Source organism: Natator depressus, chromosome 25, assembly GCF_965152275.1.
Source record: "Natator depressus isolate rNatDep1 chromosome 25, rNatDep2.hap1, whole genome shotgun sequence".
Lineage (NCBI taxonomy): Eukaryota > Metazoa > Chordata > Testudines > Cheloniidae > Natator > Natator depressus.
Genome location: NC_134258.1, coordinates 15984640 through 16001615, shown reverse-complemented (window position 1 = coordinate 16001615; position 16976 = coordinate 15984640). Strand labels below are relative to the sequence as shown.

Sequence of the window (16976 nt, the reverse complement as noted above, 5' to 3'; positions counted from 1 at the left end):
AGCCTTCATAGAGAATCAGAAACCACTGCTATGCCATGGAGTATGCAGTGAGTGCATACCACTGAGGACCTGTCCCTGAACAGATCTGACTTCTGGTTTATTTCCTAAACCTGTTTGCACATTCTCTATATAGATCAGGGGTTCTCAAACTGGGAGTTAGTGACCCCTCAGGGGGTCACGAGGTTATTACATGGGGGGTCACGAGCTGTCAGCCTCCACCCCAAACCCTGCTTTGCCTCCAGCATTTATAATGGTGTTAAATATATTAAAAAGTGTGTTTAACGTATTGGGGGGGGGGGTCGCACTCAGAGGCTTGCTGTGTGAAAGGGGTCACCAGTACAAAAGCTTGAGAACCCCTGATATAGATGATCAGCTCATTCTCCTAGCTCTTATGCAATCTTCTGACACTTGCGGTCTGCCCTGTGTCACCAAAAAATAGGACCTTCTGGCAGTCAGCACCTATGGGGTAGGCTGCGCTAGGTCAGTCATAAGCTACACAATTAGTTGTTGCCATTGTTTGGAGTATCTCCAAGGATTAGAGGTGAAGGTGTCTTGATGTTTCTGGCAGAGAAAGGAAAAAACTAACACAAAAGAGATGAAATGGTGGCACCTAAGGCCCCCTGTCAGATCAATTGTTGGTTGATTAGCCATAAGAATAGAGAGGCCTTGTACTCAGAGGAGAAAGGTCTGCTATTGCCAAAATATCATCATCATCATCAATCATCAAACACACACAGTGTACTAAGGACCGTTGTGCCAACCAGAGTGACCACATTTGACAGCATCGCACCAGGTGGTGTGAAGTTCCTAGATCTGGCTTTATCCTACGAACACCAATCTCTGGGCAGCCCCGTGGGCAGTGCCAGGTATGATCAGGGTGTGCACCCCTTTGTGCGTTGATGGAGAGTGAGGGCACACTGTGTGTAGGGTGTTTTTGTCCATTTGAACAACATGACTGAAGAACATTCAAAGCTATTGCTAAAGGCAACTCAAAATAGTGATATTTGAAGAATGAGTGTATTGAATATCTCATTCCAGAACTCCCTCAATAAATTACTGGAGACCCTGGGGAAAGCGGAGCCATTTTTCATCCGCTGCATCCGCTCCAATGCTGAGAAGGTAGGTCATTCTGCCTCCCAGAGCTAAGTTGGTCTGATTAGTGGATGTACAGAAAGGGCATCCCCATCAATGTACCATTGTCAACATTTTAGATTTGACTTTGCTTTAAGGCAGCCTGCAACTAGCATGTGTAAAGGCAAATTGTGTTTTCTCTGATACCTGATTAAAAATATAGTGGTGCATGAAATAATTCTTAGCCCTTTCTTCAGTTTTTGAAAAGAATGTAATGAAAGCAAGAGACTCCTGTGTGTTGTGGGGAGGGATTCAATGACTGATGTCCTCCTCAAATGGCTTTTGTCAAAATAGCCACAGCAGCCCTCTTATAAAACTTGTGTCATCACAGCAAGCCTTGGGGATTATGGTTCTGGCAGGTTCAAGGGACTGGCAGCCAGTTCTAGCTCTACTCAGGTTTGTAGTTACAGGATGCAGTTACCATAAGAGAGCTGTTTGGTGGCATGTGTGGAATGAATTAGTGGGTCTCAGTACAGTTCTTTGTGGATAGATGTCTGCACCTCAGGAATGACCATTTGGCGCTAGTTGCTCCGTTGTTAGTTCTACCAGAAGCACCAAGAAGAATGCAAAGATGAATAATAACAAACACAATTCTTTATATTATTTGGTTACTCTGGTTATTTTTTCTGCTATGCCATGTAAAGTGCTGTTGCTCTTCTGTCAAGTGGTAGCAGATGCTAGGGTCTTGCTGGTTGCTGATTTCTCCTCCTCCAAAGGGAAACCAATGTGGAGTCTGGGTACTTTCTTATTGCAGCTTGTTCATTTACACTGTAGACACCAGTCCTCAAAGAGAGGAGGTCATAAACTGCATGTAGGTAATATGCTTATTCTGGAATCTTAGTCCAAACACCAATGTCCAATTTCCAGGAAGCAGTTCTGTCCCAAGAACTCTAGTTAGAGAAATAAAGGCAGAGAGCAAACTTTTCCAAGCTTCCTCAAAGAACCTACATCACAAAATTAACAGTATGCAGTAGAACCTCTGAGATATGAACACCAGAGTTACAAACTGACCAGTCAACCACACACCTCATTTGGAACTGGAAGCACACAATGGGGCAGCAGCACAGACCCAAAAAAAAGGAATTACAGTTCAGTACTCTGTATTAAATGTAAACTCCTAAAAAAATAAAGGGAAAGCTTTAAAAAAAAAGAATTGACAAAGTAAGGAAACTTTCTATGCTTAATGACAGGTTTCAGAGTAGCAGCCGTGTTAGTCTGTATTTGCAAACAGAAAAGGAGGACTTGTGGCACCTTAGAGACTAACAAATTTATTTAAGCATAAGCTTTCGTGAGCTACAGCTCACTTCATCAGATGCATTCAGTGGAAGTGAGCTGTAGCTGTAGCTCACGAAAGCTTATGCTCAAATAAATTTGTTAGTCTCTAAGGTGCCACAAGTCCTCCTTTTCTTTCTATGCTTGTTTCATTTTAATTAAGATGGTTAAAAGCAGCATTTTTCATCTGCATAGTAAAGTTTCAAAGCAGTATTAAGTCAACGTTCAGTTGCAAACTTTTAAAAAGAACAACCATAACGTTTTGTTCAGAGTTACCAACATTTCAGTTACCAGCAACATCCCTTCCTGAGGTGTTCATAACTCTGAGGTTCTACTGTAGCATTTCTTTAAGAATTCTACACTGCTCACATGCTAAAAAGAACTTTAAAGATTGTATGTAACAGTGCCATTTTTTGACTCCTGCCATAAGAATACTGTCTCCAGCTGTGTGGATCTGAAGGGAAGAAATGTAAATATTTTGGGGTAGCTGGCTTTAGGTGAGTAGGAGAAAGGCGTCACTGACAGAAAATCAGTGTAAATTCTCAGTAAGAGATCTTGTCTTAGAGGAGATGGTGTAAATTGTGTCCTGTGTTTAGGTCTCTGTTTCCCTGTGTCTCTTTCAGAGGGAGCTATTCTTTGATGAGGGATTAGTGTTGCAGCAGTTGAGATACACTGGCATGTTGGAGACTGTGCGAATCCGAAGATCTGGTTACAGTGCCAAATATACGTTCCAGGTACTTGGGGTGCAGTGGGATCAAACCAGTATGATTTGGGAAGCATCTGCTTCTATAAAAAAACACACCACTTATGAGATGCACAGGTGTCTTCAGCTGTGTGTCTCTATAATATATGATGCTATGACCACTTGGACTCAGTTTCAATTTCTGTGCTAGGAAGTATCTGCTTAATCTAGCTCTGAAACCTCAATGAAATGCTATCTAAAAGCATGTGTCATTAACTTAGACAGGTCCTGTGTATGCTGACAAGACACAATCTGAACTGCTCTGAGGTTTATCTGTGCTGTTCTAGTTATTGCATGTAGAGAATCTTAATGTATCAGCTATGTATATGTCAATAGGCCTATCCCATTATAAAGTAATATACTTATAGCCTCTGGATATGGCAGATATACACACACCTCCATATACTAAGCATTAACTTGGATGTGAAACTGGAAGGAGCCAGCATTTTACAGGTTAAAAAGTATTAGTGCAACTTTGGAATATTGATATTAGTAATATTAGTACTTCCTGAAATTAAGCTAAGTTATTTGGGCTGCAATGATTTGGAAGCTAGAGCTAGTTAGAATTCCAGACTCCTGAACTGTCTGCTAACTCTGGTCTCTCAAAAGAAAAGGAGTACTTGTGGCACCTTAGAGACTAACAAATTTTATTTGAGCACAGGCTTTCGTATATAGCTCACGAAAGCTTATGCTCAAATAAATTTGTTAGTCTCTAAGGTGCCACAAGTACTCCTTTTCTTTTGCGAATACAGACTAACACGGCTGCTACTCTGAAATCTGGTTTCTCACTGTCTCTGTTTGTTACCGACTCAGGATTTCAAAGACCAGTTTCAAGTGTTACTACCCCAAAATGCCAAAGCCTCGAAGGAAGAGATCTCAGCTCATCTGAATAAACTGAAACTGGACAAAAACAACTACCAAATAGGAAAGACCAAGGTCTGTAAAATGTGTCCTCCACTTCAGCCCCTGTAAGAAACACTAATGTGCTGAGTCTGCACGTTTTGCTGGGGAATCCCAACATATATTTGAATTTCTTTCTTCTCCTATCCACAGAAAAATGAACTGTTTTAAAAATTTGACTCTGTCTTCTCCAGGATATCTCAATTGCTTGTAGCTCCTCCAATCCCTTATTAAGACAGCTAACGGCAGCATCCTGGACTTGGTGCAGGGCTGTACCCTGCAGCGACAGCCTTTATACTTCAAGGACATTGGCTCTGTGGACCATGAGCACCACTGGCTTTTATCACAAAGATCAGTGTTTCCATTTAGAAAGAGATTTGTGCTGCCTTCAGAGTAGTGTGTGGTGGAATCTGAACATGAGGGTTTAGTTAGTAAAACAGAATTTAAAATAGATTTTTGGGAGGAAGAATTCATGATGTTGGGCTTTACAAATGAACCCTATTCCCAGCCCTGTGTGGGACAGAATTGTGGCTATCTATCCTCCATTTATGTTTAATACCCAGAAAACTAGGAAATGGGATGGAAAAACTTATTAATGTATCAGATATAATGAACAGATGTTATGTGGCAGGAGGCAGCCATAGCTGTTTGGAAAACGAAATGCAATACTCTTATAACTTGAAAGCAAAGTATATGCATACCCAAGTATAGTATCCCTGGAATATATCCTTCTAAGAGATGGAGCAGTCTGGTACTGATTAATGCTCATGTGACCTTTTTTACTGACTAGGTGTTTATGAAGGAGGCTGAACGACAGATGCTACAGGACACACTACATAAAGAAGTGATCAGGAAGATAGTTCTCCTTCAGAGCTGGCTCCGGATGGTTTTGGAAAGGAGACACTTTCTCAGAATGCGGCAGGCAACCATTACTCTGCAGGTATGTGTAACTTGATTTTAGTGTGAGCTGCAAATCTCTGCCAAAAACATTTCTGTGGTTGCTTCTGACCAATGAAATCTTGCTTCTAGACTTGTTGGCGTTCATACCGTATTAGGAGGGCATTGGAGAGGACTAACGCTGCCATTTACATTCAGTCGGTATGGCGAGGATATAGGGAGAGAGAATCCTACCATCAGCAGAGGAAGAGAATCTCCCTTTTGCAGGCTCTTGTCAGGGGACACCTACAACGCAAGAGGTAAAGGAAAAGGAGTGATCTGGTTCAGCCAGGCCTAAATTCAGATACCGCTCAGGCTGTTTCAGAGCTAGCTTGCTATGGTTTCAGGAATGAATTCTTCATTATGGTGCATTGTCACCAGGTATTGGTAGAGCCAATCTGATCATCGTCCCTTAAGAAAGAAGAGTAAAAGCTGCATGTGGCCAGATTTAAACTGGGAAGTGACAGCCCAGGCACTGAGTTTTCGGGTTAAGCCAGAGTGCCCAAGCAGGCTACAATGGCAGCTTGCCCAGAGTGCAAGGGTTGCACCAGAATGGAGCAGATTGTAGATGTCCTAATCATACTATAGAGCTGAAGCTTGCAGAGACTACAAAGCTCCAAGCAGCCATGCTGAGACTTCAAAATTGAAGATACCCACTGGTTGTACTCTGTGAGCCATATTTAACCCACAGCCATGCTTCTTGCCCACTTCTGGGTTAAGCCTTTACATCCTGTCTTTAATGTGTTTTAACCTAGATTTCAACAAATGATTGTAGAAAAGCAACAGGAAATGCAACAAGCTCAAGAGGGAGAGGCTAGTGTAAGCCCAGAAGATGGTAATGAACTGGCATTGGAGCAGTTGGCTGTAAAACCTGAAATGCAGCCGGATCAAGGTGTTGAACAGATGGCAGCAGGAGTAGATGGAGCTCAGAATGATCGAGATGAAAAACTGAGCCAAGCTACTGAAAAGGCCATTCCTTCTCAGAAGAGCATAACAGATGTCCATGAGAAGCTCACAAGCAGTCGGGAGAAACGGGAATCTCGCCGGCAAAGGGGTCTGGAACATAATAAATTACAGAATAAGCACGTCCTGTTCCCCTTAGAGGAGCAGTCTTTAGTATGTCATGAAGAAAAAACCTCTGAAAAGGAGACTCCAGAAACTGTCCAAGAGCCAAACAAATTCACGGCAGAAGACACAGTCCTTCCAAGAGGTACAGAGGAAGAGAGAATCCCAGTGGAAGAAAACAAAACCCTTTCAGACACACAGGTCCCAGGTGAAATACTGGACAGTGAGGTCTCCTTTCCCAAGCAATCCAATGAATCAAAACAGGAAATACTAGATGATAAGGATATTGATAAAGTGAAAATTCAAGAGAACCAAAAGAATCAAGTAAAAGGCAGCCAAAGCTTCACCTGTCCTGAAAGGCCGTCGGATCTCTCACTGAACGTTAAAAAGAACCTTGCTCCCACCAGAAGCTTTCAAACTGCAGATGAGAATTATGGAAATAAAAACAAACACCGAATCTCGAAGGTGGACAAAGATCTGGACAGCCCCCCCTCTTTCCAGATTCAGAGGTATCTGCATGACCAGGGAGAACTGAGGGACAAGCGGGAGAAATGGAAAGGAAAGAGGCAGTCAGAGGCTGGTCAGAATGATGTGCTCAGCCAGTCTTTGGATGAAAGAAACCGAACTGGCCAATCCCCTCAGACCCTACTAGTGTAAGAACAGCTTTCCCAATGGCTTTGACGATTCTGTGGTCAGTAGCAGCCGGCTTTAGAGAAATCCATTATCAAAAATATTTAAAATAAAGGCGGGGAGGGGAGGAAGTATTGTGGCAGCCTGTTCACCTGGCCCCAGTGTGGGGTAAAGAAACTGTCTGTGCTTTAAAATTCCTGGGTTCTGAGGCCCTAATCCTGCAGTTAGATCCATGTGGATCAAACCTTGTACTCTTGCTGAGCTTCCTTGAAGCTAATGGGGTTTTCCAAAGGATTCAGTGCTGCTTGTGGATCCAGTTTGAGGACTGAGGCCTTAGCTAGTACATTAGTACTTGCTGATTGTCTGCATCTCTCAAAGAACTTTCTTTCCTACATCACTGGATAAAATGTTGCTCCAAAATGGCCAGTCTCTTCAGATCCCCAGCACTGGCTCCATGCTTATGGTAGACAAAATTTTAAGTAAAGAATCTTTGACTTTTAAATGCAAATATATTGGAAGAGTGGTGGATTACAATAATGCGTGTCAATTAAGATTCTCCTACACAGGTTAAAATCAACAGGTGGGATTTTTTTAAAATGCTTAAATCTGAAGGATACTTCTCAGTAGGTTATAACTCTTTTATGGGAAGTAAGATTTTGTCCTGAACTATCTGACAATATGAACTTTTGATTCTTAAAATATAAAATCTGGTTTTTTGATGCAGAGTAATACTCTTCTAATCTTATAGAAAGAAGGGGACTATTTCTTCGCTGGATGATATTGCTAACCTTGCTCAGTCTGTCACCAGGATTCAGGTATTCACACTCTTCAGAAGTGTATTTTCTATTTTCCTTACTTGCCTTATTAGGAGTGTGACGCATAGGACCTTGTGTATATTTGAAATGCAGTGTGTACTGTAAATGCAAGTTCCTTTTAAGTCAACCTTTGGCTTAATTTCCATGTAATATGAAAAGTTTAATGTGCCAGCTATTACACAGCAATTTGTCCATTGAATTTTATATGCTTTCACAAATGGAGTCCCAGATGAGGCATTATATATAATAGGGCATTATCTTGCCACATGAGGGAATTTACAAACTGAGTGAAGTGGATTCTTTCGATTGTTGTACAAAAACAAAACTTGGTAGATTTCTTAAAAGATAAAACTTAAATACGTGAATTAGCACTTCCTTCATGGACTGGATTTTAAAGGTTTCAGAGTAACAGCCGTGTTAAAGATCGTTCTATTTCTTTAATATTCTGTAGCCATCTCTGGAAACAATGGTGGAGGAGAAGAGCAACAAGAAACAGACTGTGCAAAGGAAGTCCAATGAACAGTTATCGCCCTTGGATTCAGCTGTCTCAGTTCAGCCACCTAACCAGCCGATGGATGCCAAGTACGTGTTCTGTGTGTGTCTATGGGATTGACTTCAACCAAACGAACCAAAGAACATGCCCTTTCTATAGCATGCCCTGTTATGCCCAGGTATTGCACATGTCTCTGTGTATGATTATAGTGCTGTGGGACAAGGTAGGGAAAAACAAGAAATATTTTTCTCAGCCAATCAGCAAAAATGTGTTAGTACCAATGATAGACATGTATTGCATTTTTTTGTGCACCCATTATCCCTGGAGCTTTGGTTCTACCAATAGATTTTTGGGAAAATACTCTATTATATACATCTATAATTAATTTATTGACTGACTGACCATTTCAGATAATGTGTTATGCCCTCTCTCTGCATTCTTGAAAGCTGTGAATTAATATATATAGTAAATATAATCCAGGTAGACACACCCTCCTTCCCTTCCCTTCCCCTTGTCTCAGGCTTTACCTTGCTAGTGCTTAGAACTTATGCTTTGAAGATTTACTTCTCTCTATCATGGCTGTTAATTGTACAGTTAAGCACACCCTTTCTCTTAAAGCCTGTCTGTGTCTGTATAAAACAAGCTTCCATTACAAACATATAAAAGAAACATGCAACCTGCTTTTACTTTCAGATCCACATTTAAAATTCCTCTGCGCAAGCTGCTGGGAAAGAAACCAGACAAGAAATACATTAAGGAGAGTCCTGATGTAATGGAGGAAGGAGAGAATCTCCCTCTTCTATCGTGTATTCTGATGTCAGAAGCAGTGGAGTCACAAAAATTATCAGAAGGTGAGTTTCCTCTGCTCTGTTTCAGCCAGGAATGTGCAAGGAGTAGAAATTAAAAAATGGGTTGATTGCAGAACCTTCACAGCATTAGAGCCACAGTGAACATCTCAAAAATTGTCCTTTTCAAATTCCCAATGGTGCCTATGGATGGCAGCTTACCCTCGTGTTCAGTGAAATTAAGATTCTGCAAGCGTTAGAAATGTTCTGTGATCAAAGTTACCTTCATTTTTCAGAATAATCAAATCATATGTGACTAAAGTAAAACTTTAGATTCTGTTCTGCTTCCCACTGAGGCAATGTTTCTCAATAAGCCTTCTAATTTTACTAAATAAGCTGTATGTTCCCATGGAAAAGGGAAGTAATCTACGCAGAGTTTCAGACTTAGTTTGTCCTCGCGGCTTCTTCTCTTGTGTAGTCTTAGGGCTTGTCTACACTTACCGGGGAATCGATGCGCGGCGATCGGTTTAGTGGGTCTAGTGAAGACCCGCTAAATCGACTGCAGATCGCTCTCCTGTTGACTCCTGTACTCCACCGGAACGAGAAGAGTAAGGGGAGTCGATGGGAGAGCATTTCCCACCGACACAGCACAGTGTGGACCCTGCGGTAAGTAGGCCTAAGCTACATCTACTTGAGTTATGCTATTCACGTAACTCAAATTGCATAGCTTAGACAGACTTTCCCCTATAGTGTAGACAAGGCCTTAGTCTTAATGCTATATTTGGCCAGACTTTGTCACCAAAATTATAGATATGGAAACAGTAATTCTTAAATGTGGTTGGCATGTCTTAAGTGCAAGAGTTTTTGTTTAGAAAGGTGAATTAAATTTATACATTTTAAAATCTGAAGCTGTATGCATCTAAAACTCACTCTTGGTGGATATTGCATTAATATATTCCATGCAGACATATCCACTCCAGCTAGATCCAATTGGACATGTTCAGAATAGTGTTCTGAATTTCTGGCTTCCTTGTGTTTAACCGTGGTTTCTTTGTAGTTTTAACAGTATAAATGCCCAGACTTGATCGCAAAGGGAAAACTGCAAGGCTGGAGTCTTGTCCAAGTCTTGTCTTGGAATCCGAAGAAACTTCTCCAGAAACTGCATTATCCTAAAAGTTTGTGCAGAGAATAAGATAATTGTAGATTTCTTTTGTTTACTTTAAATATTTCTGGTGATATGGATTTGACTTGGCCTTGTGTCAACTGGACATCACTATGAAATGAATTGTTTAAAAGCAACTGTGATGATTGTAAAATACAATCGTGACCCTTCCCATATTGTTGGTGCCATGCTTTCCATTGTGCAGTGCAAGGGAGCTGAGCGAAGTAAAGCTACAGAATTCTATCTTCTGTCTAGAGTATATACTGATTCTTTTCCCCAGCTCCTTCTGGACACCCACGTCGCCCCCAGGCAGGAGAGCGACCTGTGAAAGAAACTAGCAAAGGGAAAAGGAACCGTAATATTAAAATCAGCAAGGTTTCAGCAGTATCTGAGAAGTGGCCACCTTCTGTGTTCCGTGAGATCACAAATGCCAATGAGCTGAAATACCTTGATGAGTTCCTTCTAAACAAGGTGAGATAAATGGAATGCAGATCAGTGTTGTAGGACCAGTTATCTGATTATGGTTCTTCTCACTCCATTTTTACTTCTTGTCAGCTAATATAAATTGGAGTGGAAACTTTTCATGATTTATATTTTACGTTGTATATTTTCTCACCTTTTAAGATGTCTTTATGCCCAGATGTCCAAGGAAGGTCTGCTTAGAACTGTTATATGAACGGACTTGGGACATTTCTTTCAGCCCTGTTCTGTAGCTGCTGTATGTGGGGATGTCCTTTGACCAGGAATTCCATGAGCAGGAGTTCCATGGCCATGGAACTGGGTCTTTAGCTATATCATTCAAAGTACTATTGCTCATCATGAATTGCCACTGAATAAAGTGCTGTGTCTTTTTGGTTTTCTCAAAATGTAAATATGAAATTGCTGCTAGTGTGATTTCGTGCAAAAGTGCAAGTGCTGAGTAGAAATGTCAGATTGCTTTGAACAAATGTTGTTGCCACTCCTAACAACCTGGAGGTGCCCAGTTCACCAGCGTGGGATTCGAAAGATTATTCTCCCAGGCGTCGGCTTCAGTGATGATTTAAGGGGAGGAGGGAAGTGATTTAATAACTTGACACAAACTAGATCCTGCTGGATTTTTTCTCAGTCCAGGTGTTTCTAATGCATATGGTGTTTACCTCCCTTGGCAAGTCGCCTTCATACTTGTATGCAGGCAGCAAGGTGATATTAACAAGAATGTATGGATAAGAAGAGCACAGTCATTGCAGAAGGAGGCATAGACAAGTATTATCTTTCCATGTGTGACAGAACCTCTTAGTATTATCAAGATGCATCAGGAAATCCCATTTTGGATAATTAGAAGCTTCAGACATGTCTGATCCAAAACGGTTAGCTTAAACGTAGTACAGACTGGATGTTCTCTCCTTAAATATGATTGTGACAAATACCCTTGCCTTTCAGATAAATGACTTGAACTCCCAGAAGTCTGCTACTGAATGTTTATTTTTTGAAGCCACGGAAAAGTTTAGAGGAAATATCAAAACAATGTACTCTGTTCCTGTAAGTAATATACCTTGTTAGCCCTAAAAGTGATGTGAATATCACACGGATTTTGCAAAGAGCTGCAGTTAAGCATTTAAAATGAATGCTCTAGCTTTACTTGTTTGTATTATCCTTAGTCTTTCAGCATCCAAGTAGGAATTTCTAACACTGATTAAATATTTCAGTACTGTTTTATTTTAATGATAAAATTAGGGTACAAATGTCAGATCCTGCAAACTTACTCATACAAATAGATGCATTTCTTTCTTTCCCTTTCTCATCACCTCTGACCACTGGTTACAGTGCTGCAGCAAAGATGGCAGGACTTTATTGTCATCAGCTCGTCCATGTTGCTGCATTAGTTACCCAATGGGGGACCATTAAAAATTATCCAACAGTGTTTCAACATTAAATTAATGGCTAAAAAAAAGAATGATGCACTTTATTGCACTGATTGTTCAATTTGAATAATGCCTTTACTTCCACTAGAACGGGCAAATCCACGTCGGCTATAAAGATCTGATAGAAAACTATCAGCTTCTAGTTATAAATCTTGCAAAAGAGAGGGAACAGAAAGACGTCAATCTGGTTTTAAATCTCTTCCGATCCCTTCTCGATGAGTTTTCCCGAGGATACGCAAAAAAAGAAGTGTCAGAGCAGCACAAGGTATAGTACTTCCTTTCCACTAGTTGTGGTGGTTGAAAAAGTTGCTTTAAAAGTGTTTAAAGAATTAGAACCACATTTTTCCCAATGTCATTGACGTAGTCCATGTTACTTCAGAACATTTTCCCACCTTGGTGTTCTTTTCGGAAACTTTTTTTTTATTTATTAATCCTGAATCCAGCACCTGGTACTAGATTTTCACAGACTTTGGCCAATTTATTTGAAGGTATTTCTCATTATTATGCATTTTTCAAGATACTGAAAATACTAAGATCAAGTTGGGAAGAATTTTTTTAAAACCTCCAAAATTCTTGGTAGGGTTCATCAATGCTTTATCCCCAGACAGCGACCCCCCTCCAGCAGATTCAGGAGATGGTTTGAACTCTGAGAGGAACCTTATCCAGCTGTGTTATGCTAGCTGGTGGAGGCTGCAACGTAGAGCCTCAGATGAAGCTGGAGGTGGAATGGGGGCTGTAAAGTTTTGAGGGAGAGGAAATCTTTGGATTTCACAGATTAATATACCTTTGTGTATCTCACTGCAGCAAAGCAAAACCCAGAAGAAGAAACGAAAACAAGAGCGTGCAGTGAGTGTTGTTTTTTTTTAATTGTGGTCATGCACGAAGTCCCCCGCCATGGTTGAGGTCGCACAGTACTAGGTGCCACAGGATCCTCCTCCTGCAAAAAACTGCTTATACCTATGTGGCTTCTTGGTTTGCAAACCAAACTAACATAATCTCTTCATCACAAAGCTTTATAGCTGTCATCTTCCGCAATGCAGCAAGGTGTGCAGAACCATTCCCAGATATGTGCTGGGTACTTCCAGAGTCACTTAAAATGTTCAAAAAAATATTAAAAATTTTTTTTTTGCTGAAGATAATCACCAGCCCTAGCACACTATCTAACAGATGTAATTCACCATAGACAAGTGCAGTAATGCATGCTGAAAGGAACCATTGAAACTCCAATAATTGCTGTTGGGGTCTGAATGTCAAGTAATCTGTCAGGGCAAAGATTAAGGCATTGTTGTGGATGGCTCCATGAAAGTATTTGTAGTGTGCACATGAGCCACCAGAAAAGGGAATAAGATAGCAGCTGCATTAAAGGGTAGAGAAAAATATCACACCAAAAATAATGGTGATTCCTTGCCTTTATAGATTTGGTCCCCTCCTCTCAGAAATTATGTAGAAGAAATATGAAAGGTCCAAGGAAGAGCATCAAGAATGATTAAGCATTTGGGAGGATTCTTGAAAGAGCAGGGCTGTTTCTTCTGGAAAGTAAAGGTGTCCTAGGAGATAGGCTAGAGGGATATAAAACAACTGGTGATGCTGGGAGAGCTATCAGGGTTCTGTTTGTTCCTGTCCCATTAAGCAAGCAGGGAGCACTTAATGAAACTGAAAGGCCACAATTTTAAAACCGCATGTAATTGCACTGTGGAACTTGCAGTGGTAGGGTGTTGTTGAGCCAAATCTCACTGTGCAATTCATAAAGGATTAAACACTTCATATAACTACCGTAATGAAGATATAAATTAAGGGCTGTAGATGCCTGTTTGTAAAACATAAGCTGATTGCTATCTGGGTTCAAGCAGAACCAGAAAATTAGGCGTCGGTGTGGGTTTTCACCACTCGCATCAAAGTTCTAGCATTGGCTTCTGGATTAGAAGAATCACTGGTCTGTTGTCGTGTGCAGCCTGGTGTGTTCCTAAATGCAACATCTCACCTCACCTGGGGTGCTTTTTAGGACAGACTGTTTTTTTTTAATGAGGAAATTGTTTAAAGGGGAGGAGTGACTGCTCAATGTTAGTAGCAGACTACATCTAATGGGTGACTGGGTTAAAGTAACTCTGTCTAATAAATGCCTTAATTCTGAAATGGACCAACACCAATTATCTTGGGTTGAGAGCAGTGGTTCTCAACCAGGGGTACGCAGAGGTCTTTTAGGGGGTACATCAACTCATCTAGATATTTGTCTAGTTTTACAACAGGCTACATAAAAAGCACTAGCATAGTCAGTACAAACTAAAACTTCATACAGACAATGAGTTGTTTATACTGCTCGATATACGATACACTGAAATGTATGTACAATATTTATATTCCAACTGATTTATTTTAATAATATATGGTAAAAATGAGAAAGTAAGCCATTTTTCAGTAATAGTGCACTGTGACACTTTTGTACTTTTATGTCTGATTTTGTAAGCAGGTTGTTAAGTGAGGTGAAACTTGGGGTACACATGACAAATCAGAATCCTGCAAGGGGTACAGTAGTCTGGAAGGATTGAGAGCCACTGGTTTAGCCTTACACCAGAAGCCAGATTTCCCTCTATCAGTTTTAATTGTGGAAGAGAGGAGAAAAAGTAAGGTGGAGATTGCTTATTTTCTTTAGAAACAATCTGAGCTAAGGGAGCCATTAACTTCTCCTCTTCCCCCACCCAGATTGAGGAGCACAGTGGCCATGTGTTCACGAGCTACCAAGTGAGCATTCGGCAGTCATGTGAGCAGTGCTCGTCCTACATCTGGCCAATGGAGAAGGCCTGTCTTTGCAGTAGTAAGTGGAAATGGCTCATTCTTGCCACTTAGTTTTTAAAAATTGCAGATCCTTACAAGTTTGGAGGGCACAGGCATAGCCTTGTTGGTGGGGGTCTGGGCTGGGAGCGCTTTCCAAGCGGTGGGGCCAGGGCAGGTAAGACCTTGCATGTAGGGGGGCACCTGAACAAGTTGCCATGGGGGTGCATGTGCAAGTTGGCTGGCACAGGTGGCAGGTAGGATTCTGGCAATTCTTGCCAGCCACTTCATGGAGCAGCAGCAACACCACCACTCAAAGAAACTACATGTCCCTTTTCTGTGGCTGAAGAGTTCGGGATGAGGTGAAATGAGGGAGGAAAACCTCCTGACCAGTTGGGTTTCCCAATGACTTGAAGTGATATTGTCATATCCCAACTGGAGCAGCCCTACAGCTAAGAATATTTTTCCATCTCCCATGCAGAGGGTAATTTGTGTTTTGGGGAAAACTCCAGTATGCAGCATATTTGGACTATATAGAGACTAATAGCAAATGGGAAACTGAGGAAACTTTGCATTTGAATCTGCTTTGATCTGTTAGTAACAGTCCCTCTCCTCTGTAGTCTGCAAGTTGATTTGCCACAAGAAATGCATGTCCAAAACTCAGAGCTGCTGCACATCCCCCTGTGGAAAAAAGGTAAGAGAAGTCCTGCCCTCAGAGTACACATGTGTAATGTGTTAAACCAGCTGTTAGGTAGTGATGGCCTGATTGTATCAACAACTGAAAATCTTGCCCAGTGCCACAGCCCAGATGCCATTCTCGCCAGTGGGCATCTTGTGACCAAAAGTTAGTAACAAGCATGGCATAAAACATTCAGCTTTAATTTAGGTGTAACAGGAGGTCCTAACTTAAATGAGTTTGGTAGCCTGGAAACAGGAATACACATGACACTTGACCTGTATCAATTCCAGAACGACCAAGGTGTAGACTCCCGTCACTTCGGAGTGTGTGTGAGTTCCTTAATTAGCGATAAGAATTCAGTCCCAGTTGTTATGGAGAAACTACTAGAGTATGTGGAGATGCATGGCCTCTACACAGAAGGAATCTACAGGAAATCAGGGTCAGCAAATCGCATGAGGGAGCTGAAACAGTTGCTGCAGACAGGTATGTCTAAATAATGCGGTCAGCCTTTCCTGCTTCCCAGCACACAGTTCAGCTGCCCTGCTATTCTGAGAGCATCTGTAAGACTATTTCTTATCAGAAATACTGCTCTGCACTAACTTGTGCAGTATGGAGCCTGTATTACTGATTAGCTTGCTAATCTGTTCATGCTCATAAATACATATCTCGCAGGCACATTTTGAGTAGTCACGTGGGCTCCAGGGGAGTAGATACGCTAGTGCTTGAATTGTTTGTAGGCTCCCTTCTTTGGGAGCTGATTGTGTGTATCAAAGGAATCAGATGGGCTAAATCTAGTAACTCTCTTTTCAGATCCAAATTCAGTGAAACTAGAGAATTATCCCATTCACACCATCACTGGCATCCTGAAGCAATGGCTGCGAGAGTTACCTGACCCACTCATGACTTTTGCACAGTACGGTGACTTTCTCCGAGCAGTAGGTGGGTTTTGTCAACAATTTGTAGAGCAATAGGAATGTTTTCACTTGTTCTCTGTCTTAGAGAAGGATTTAGTGCCCCGGCACTAACTGTGTTTTTTGGCCTCTTCCTAGTCATCTTTACAGCAGTCACTCTAAAATTTGTCCTAGGAAACAGAAATTCCTGGGGTAAAATCCATTTTTGGGCTTTCTGATGTCAAGATTCCAGAATAGCAGCATCTATAATGACACTGCCCTTTCTCGTGGGGGGGAAAAATGTTAGTATATTACGTGCAAAAAATGTGAACGGACCTGGAGTCTGACATTCCTTGCATTTGTCACTCTGTCCTTACCATGCTGTTATGAGCATGTGAAAAGGTGGAGAACTAATACCATCTGGTGTGTGCTATTGTCTCTCACTATAGTAGGGTGAGTAAATGAAGTGACAGCCAAGGCTTCTAAAGTACTAAGCAACAAGAGAGGTTCAGACATGGTTTTAGCTTAAGATCCCTAAACCCCTCCAAGAGCATTCAAATGTTCTGGCGTTAATTGACCGGTGCTTTAGAACGGCTGTGAGCTCCTGGGTGTCTTGAGATCTTGCTGTGCTCGTCTCTTCTTATGCAGAGCTACCAGAAAAGCAGGAGCAACTCGTTGCCATTTACAGTGTCCTTGAACAGCTTCCACAAGCCAATCACAACACCCTGGAGCGACTCATCTTTCACCTTGTCAAGTAATGATCTTTCCTTTCCTTTGGGTTTTATCTGCGCTGAGTCCATTCTCCC

General features: G+C 41.5%; 1 protein-coding gene across 7 annotated transcripts in view; it reads left to right on the top strand.

Moving 5' to 3' along the window:
* Positions 1 to 16976, top strand: part of MYO9B (myosin IXB) — a 74611-nt gene that overhangs the window by 49551 nt on the left and 8084 nt on the right. For 6 of the 7 annotated variants that reach the window (XM_074939828.1, XM_074939826.1, XM_074939827.1 and 3 more), the window contains 18 exons: positions 1039 to 1119; positions 3027 to 3137; positions 3959 to 4081; positions 4836 to 4985; positions 5075 to 5241; positions 5737 to 6699; positions 7425 to 7491; positions 7943 to 8073; positions 8678 to 8835; positions 10212 to 10402; positions 11351 to 11449; positions 11921 to 12097; positions 12637 to 12678; positions 14533 to 14644; positions 15222 to 15295; positions 15571 to 15763; positions 16091 to 16219; positions 16819 to 16924. In XM_074939828.1, the coding sequence (XP_074795929.1) occupies positions 1039 to 1119; positions 3027 to 3137; positions 3959 to 4081; positions 4836 to 4985; positions 5075 to 5241; positions 5737 to 6699; positions 7425 to 7491; positions 7943 to 8073; positions 8678 to 8835; positions 10212 to 10402; positions 11351 to 11449; positions 11921 to 12097; positions 12637 to 12678; positions 14533 to 14644; positions 15222 to 15295; positions 15571 to 15763; positions 16091 to 16219; positions 16819 to 16924 (3074 nt within the window). The remainder of the gene's footprint in view (positions 1 to 1038; positions 1120 to 3026; positions 3138 to 3958; positions 4082 to 4835; positions 4986 to 5074; positions 5242 to 5736; positions 6700 to 7424; positions 7492 to 7942; positions 8074 to 8677; positions 8836 to 10211; positions 10403 to 11350; positions 11450 to 11920; positions 12098 to 12636; positions 12679 to 14532; positions 14645 to 15221; positions 15296 to 15570; positions 15764 to 16090; positions 16220 to 16818; positions 16925 to 16976) is intronic. The other variant, XM_074939829.1, reaches the window with a different exon arrangement.